This window comes from Vipera berus, assembly GCF_964194415.1.
Source record: "Vipera berus genome assembly, chromosome: 3".
Classification (NCBI taxonomy): domain Eukaryota; kingdom Metazoa; phylum Chordata; class Lepidosauria; order Squamata; family Viperidae; genus Vipera; species Vipera berus.
This window is the reverse complement of record NC_138204.1, coordinates 4,647,860-4,654,449: the sequence shown is the minus strand read 5'-3', so window position 1 is coordinate 4,654,449 and position 6,590 is coordinate 4,647,860. Positions and strand designations below refer to the sequence as shown.

The following is a 6,590-nucleotide window of genomic DNA, read 5'->3' as shown; positions in this document are numbered from 1 at the left end:
CAACCACCGGTCTGAAATTGTGTAGAGTCTCCGGCTTGAGTGGGGGGGGGGGGGGCTGGACTAGAAGACCAAGTAGAAAAACAGGGACCACTACGGTGGGAAGGTAACAGCGTTCCATGCGCCTTTGGCGTCCAGTCATGCCGGCCACATGACCACGGAGACGTCCTCGGACAAGCGCTGGCTCTTCGGCTTTGAAACGGAGATGAGCACCGGCCTCTAGAGTTGGAAACGACTAGCACGCACGTGCGGGGGGAACCTTTACCTTTTTTGATCCATGAGAAGCAGTAGAGTCTTCGGAAGACACGCAGGGAGGAAATGGGTTTCCCAATACGTGACAACCTTTTTGAGATAGTCCAGGCAGGAAGCACACCCAGGTGAACTAATTCTCCTTTATTCTAAGGTTACGTGAACAGAATCTTGCAAGTCGGAAAGTACCACTCTTCCCCTTCTCCCCCCTCACCTTTACATCCCAAGAAACTAGGGGAAGGTCTGTTTGAGATGGTTGCCAGGCCTTTGTTCCTTCTGTGGGCTCAGCTGCCCCTCATATCTGACCGTTGACTAGTGTGCTGCACTTCCCCCTGTCTTCCAAGGTCATCTCAGAGCCTTGGTGGAGCAGTGGGCTAATGCCTCCTTAAGTAACACCAGCTGCCTGCAATTAGTGCAGGTTCGAGTCCCACCAGGCTCAAGGTTGACTCAGCCTTCCATCCTTCCGAGGTAGGTAAAATGAGGACCCAGATTGTTGGGGGCAATTAAGCTGACTTTGTAATAATGCCGCTTGGGGGGGTGGTGAAAGCCCTAATAAGCAGGCATATACATAGAATGAAGGCTACTGCTAAGCTTGTAAGCCGCCCTGAGTCTTCGGAGAAGGGCGAGATATAAATAGAATTAAAATAAAATAAAAATAAAATAAATCTGTGCATGCTCTTACCTTACGTTGCCTGCCTGCCTTCTTCACGCCCCGTCTTTTCCCTTTCTCTTCTTGCAGTACGACAATCATTTGATCAGTCCCAAGGAATTTGTGCATTTGGCTGGCAAGTCCACCCTGAAGGACTGGAAAAGGGCCATCCGGATGAACGGAATCATGCTAAGGTAAATCGCTTACTTTACTGCAAACCACACCCCCCCCCCGCTTCCTTCTAGCCCTGAGGATATTACCTAGTTGGGTAAAGAAATGTCTCTCTGAGAGAAAAACTGCCACGTTCAGAGAGCACCAAGGGCCCCGCAGTTCAACCCTGAGCTGCAAATACTGCCTTCTGTCATTGTTTTGTTGTTGTTGTTGTTGTTGTTTTAGGAAAATCATGGATTCGGGCAAGCTGGATTTCTACGAGCACACCAAAGTTTGCTCCAATACTTGCCGCAGCACTAAAATCGACCTGACCGGAGCCAGGGTGTCTCTCAGCAGCCAGACTTCAGAGTACACCCCTCTCACTCCGGCCTCTGCAGACGGTACGTAGAGAAGCAAAACCCAACGAACAGACGGTTAGCAAAGTGCTTCTTGAGTTATCAGGAACCTACACAGGCAAAAGCGTACTGAGAATAGTAAGAGTAACCACACAGATACACTGAGTTGTGATAAACAGAAAAAATACTTTACTCTTAGGTGTGAAAAACAAAAACACAATCCGAATAAACAGTCCAGGTCATACACGAATAACGACAGACAAGCAACAGCAACAGTCCAGGGAGTATCCAAAATACAGTGTCTTCTTACCGGTCTGAAGGTCAAGTACACAGTTCCTAAGGTTTAACACAGTAGTAAGCCAAAAAGCAAAAGCAAAGAGAGAGAGACAAGCCACGTTCCTAGCTCCTTCTTATGGCCGTTGGAAAAACTTACACACCCATTGGCCAATTAGCACCTTAAGGTTTTTATAACATCGTGGTTTATATATTTCCAACCCAACCAGGTAGCCTATAACCATATGCCTAACACAGACCACAGTCGAGCCGCCGGAATGGCAGTTTTAATTTCCACCCTTTCTTTACCAAGCCGCCGAGTTCTTTTTTTCTCCCTAAAAAGTGGTTCAAACCCCTGTCGATAATTCAACAGTCAACGTCAGAAATGGCTGCCCGATCTTTTCTGCCTGCTGCAGCTTGGAAGATTTGCTGGTCATTCAGCAGCCTTTGTATGTCAGGACCGGCAAGCTCGGCCACTCGAAGAGGTGAGGACCTTCAGCTCCCAGAATTCCCAGAACGGGGAACTCTGGGAGTTGAAGTCCGCACATCTTCAAGCCCTCGAGGTTGAGAAACACTGGTCTGAACCCTTTTCAGTGCCAGCTGGTGCATCCAAACACTCTTGACTTCAGCGGTTTCCTTCCACAGCCATGTTTGTGGGCATTTTAAACATTCCTAGGGGGTAAGGAGGCGTGTGCCAAGAGCTCCATCTAGCTTTTCAGAGCCTGTCGACGGCTTTTTGATTCATGATACGCGTGGCACATTCACTCAGGAAACTTCAGCAGGCTTTGTTCTCTTTCTGTAAGCTTTAATTTCGGCTGCTTTTTATCTCACTCCTTCGCAGGTCAGTGCTTTTTCGCCCCCCCCGAATCTGGCCAGTGACGATAAGTTAAATACGTCATATAGGAATCTGTCCTGTTTTCCTTTTTTAAGCTTTCTTGTCTGAAACATTTACAGCAGACATGTCAAACACAAGGCCCGGGGGGGCGGTGGATCCGGCCCGCGAAGTGGTTTCATGCGGCCCGCGAAGCCATCCTGGAAAGAGTGAGGGAACGGCCCCCACGGCCTTGGCCCTGGCCCAGAGACCCTCCTTCTGCCAGAGACCCTCAGATCTGTCCCACTCCTGCCCAGGCCCCCATAGGCACCCTTGATGCCAACGATGTAGAGCTGGCCACGCCCACCCAGTAGGCCATACGCACCCTAGCCACGCCCACCCGGTAGGCCACGCCCACCCAGGCCACACCCTCCTGGCCCCCTGAGGGCAACCGCAATGCTGATGCGGCCCTCAATGAAATTGAGTTTGACACCCCTGATTTACAGTTTCAAAGGCATCAAGATTGCCGTGCGTCTAGTCCAGGGGGTAGGCAACCTCGGCTCTTTTATGACTCATGGACCTCAACTCCCAGAATTCATGAGTCAGCTATGCTATGCTATGCTGACTCAGGAATTCTGGGAGTTGAAGTCCATGAGTCATAAAAGAGCCGAGGTTGCCTACCCCTGGTCTAGTCGGTCTTTTCTAGTGTGGGGTGATGATGCGATGTAATCACCTTATAACAAAAGCACAACTTAACATTCCACGTTAGCATGAAGTAATACACCTGTGTAGCCGCTGAAAATGCTTTGGGCTTTGAACGTGCAGAGCCTCTTGCTAATGTTTAAGAAGGCAGCTCAACATTTGTCCCTCTTTTACATTTTTAGCCTATAAAGGGAGGTCACACTGCTATAAGTTCGCTTGCGAAGGCTAACTTGATTTTTAAGGCCGCGGTGTCTCCTTTTTTCAGGGTCATCCGGAAGCCTTAAAAAACACCTCCTTTGAATAACCACAGAAAGGGACCACGTTCACGTGAGGTCCAATGAAACTCTTCCAAATTGGTTTCCAAAATCTGCCTGGCATAATTAAGCAGGACGTCAAAATCGCTGGAGCATTTTGAGTCCTGGTTTTAGAAAGGTTTCATGGAGAACAACGGAGGGCTTTCTGATTTTTCTCCGGCCATACCAACCAATCGTCGTGGAAAAACCCAATGGAAAAGACGAGAGACAGCAACACAAAACAATAATTCTTGCTTTAAGTTTCAGAGGGTTATTTTGCTAATATTTTGGAACACAGCAAGCATAATAACACAACGTCACTTAGATTCACAACCCATTGCAGTGAGGACCATATGGCAATAGCAGACTCCACAAGGACAGCTATAAGCCAATGGCGAATCAAGTCAGGTCCGGTCCCAACCCTTTATACCGTTCCTCGTTCTGCGACTGTAGGCAGATGGTCCGCTAACTTCTGCTGACTTTTTACTGACCTTCTGCCGAACATAACTTTCCACATATACCCTTGTCCATCGGAACCCGTATCCATCAGCTACTTTCAGCTCCCTATTTCTTACTGTTCCAGTCCTTATCTTCTAAATATATTTGAAACAAGCAAGCGTAGCAAAATCATATTAAATAAAACACAATTGGCCCTGGTGGAGCAGTGGGCTAATGCCTCCTTAAGTAACACCAGCTGCCTGCAATTAGTGCAAGTTCGAGTCCCACCAGGCTCAAGGTTGACTCAGCCTTCCATCCTTCCGAGGTAGGTAAAATGAGGACCCAGATTGTTGGGGGCAATTAAGCTGACTTTGTAAAAATGCCGCTTGGGGGCCCCCCGAAAGCCCTAATAAGCAGGCATATACATAGAATGAAGGCTATTGCTAAGTACATTGATTTGTGCTTTAGATTGTAAGCCGCCCTGAGTCTTCGGAGAAGTGCGGGATATAAATGGGATTAAAATAAAATAAAAAATGAAATTGCAAACTGCACAGTTAAGCCTAGCGCAGACTTTTGGTTTAATACTTTGTCCATGAGGCCTTGATTCAGTTTACCCGGGCCTAAACCTTGCATAAAAGGAACAATAGCCCATATTTTCATTTTTACCACACAATGTATAGGAAAATGGAGACTGTCTTTTATCAGAGGGAGAGAGTTAAGCCCTTTCTTTCCAGGTCAAATGATGGCTGTTGCTCGGTTTTAATTGCAGTCAACGGGTCTCCTGCCACCATCACCATAGAAGCCTGCGAGGACGCCAGCGAGTGGACCACGGCGATCGGAGGTGAAGCTCTTTGACCTTCCCTCAGGATGTTTAGTGCAAAACCTGAAAGGCTTTGAAGGAAAAAAAAACAACCCCAGATGTGTCAACAGCTGGCTCATCTTTCTGCATGCAGGGCCAGAGATCAGCAAAAGAGCCCTGGCGGCAAGTTTTGAGGTCAAATTCTTGGCACGTCCTAAGTGGAATGGAAAAAGACTCCAAGTACTGAAAAGTTGCTGATAGCTGGGAAATCTTTTTGAGTGGTGTGTGTGTGTGTGTGAGAGAGAGAGAGAGAGAGAGAGAGAAATCAGTGGCTTGTGTCACCTTGCCATTCTTTTATTCCTGAAAATTCTGCCCACCTCCCTGTCTTAAAAGTCAGGCGGGGGGGGGGGGGAAGGGACAGACACAGACACACACACACGGATATATATATATATATATATATATATATATATATATATATATATATATATATATATATATATATAACGAGAATTAAGGTAGACTGAAATGCATTTCTAACTTATTAGTTTTCATCAGTCAGCCATACCCTTCTGAGATTCGAACCTGGGCTGATTGCACATTAGGCAGTTGTTTTTACCTCTTGAGCCACAGGATCTCTCTCGCTTTTGTTAGCTTCTGCAAGGGGAGATATGTGTCAAATGTTAACTATTTAGATTACCTTGCTAGGCCCCAAACATGGGGCAAATCTTTATTTCCTGTTTTCAGCCTATCTTGAAGGCCATCGAACAGGCAGTAGTCACACCGGACAGCTCATATATTTTGTGTAAATTACTAACAAAGAATTAAGGGAGACTGAAATGCATTTCTAACTTATTAGTTTTCATCAGTCAGCCATACTAACATATACATATACATATACATATACATATACATATATAATATGTGTGTGTATATATATATGTATGTGTATATATATATATGTATGTGTGTATATATATGTATGTGTGTGTATGTATATATATGTATGTATGTATGTATGTATGTATGTATGTAAAGTGCTTGTTAAGTATTTAGAGTACCTTGCTAGGCCCCAAACACGGGATAAATCTTATTTCCTGTTTCAGCCTAACCGAAGGCCATCCACAGGCAGTGGTCACAGCAGTGACAGCTCATATTTGTGTAGTTTTGGATTGCTAACATTATATGTGTGTATATATATATATATATATATATATATATATATATATATATATATATATATATATATATATATATATATATATATATATATATATATATATATATATATATATATATATATATATATATATATATATATATATATATATATATATATATATATATATAAGGGACGCGGTGGCTCAGTGGGTTAGGACGCTGAGCTTGTCGATCAGAAGGTCGGCAGTTTGGCGGGTCGAATCCCGAGTGCCGCGTAGCAGAGTGAGCGCCTGTTACTCGTCCCAGCTTCTGCCCACCTAGCAGTTCGAAAGCACGTAAAAATGCAAGTAGAAAAATAGGGACCACTCCGGTGGGAAGGTAACAGCGTTCCGTGTGCCTTTGGCGTCTAGTCATGCCGGCCACATGACCACGGAGACGTCCTCGGACAAACGCTGGCTCTTCGGCTATGAAACGGAGATGAGCACCGGCCCCTAGAGTCGGAAACGACTAGCACGCATGTGCGGGGGAACCTTTACCTTTACCTTTATATATATATATATATATATATATATATATATATATATATATATATATATATATATATATATATATATATATATATATACACATACATAATATATCTGTGTGTGTCTGTCCCGTCCCCCCCGCCATCTCATTGTCCAAGGCAACTGGGTGGTTTACAGTATAGTGA

General features: G+C 45.1%; 1 protein-coding gene across 4 annotated transcripts in view; it reads left to right on the top strand.

Moving 5' to 3' along the window:
* The window catches only part of GMEB2 (glucocorticoid modulatory element binding protein 2), a 37,233-nt gene that overhangs the window by 21,336 nt on the left and 9,307 nt on the right, over positions 1 to 6,590 (top strand). For all 4 annotated transcript variants that reach the window (XM_081323777.1, XM_081323775.1, XM_081323776.1 and 1 more), the window contains 3 exons: positions 986 to 1,089; positions 1,292 to 1,446; positions 4,688 to 4,759. In XM_081323777.1, the coding sequence (XP_081179903.1) occupies positions 986 to 1,089; positions 1,292 to 1,446; positions 4,688 to 4,759 (331 nt within the window). The remainder of the gene's footprint in view (positions 1 to 985; positions 1,090 to 1,291; positions 1,447 to 4,687; positions 4,760 to 6,590) is intronic.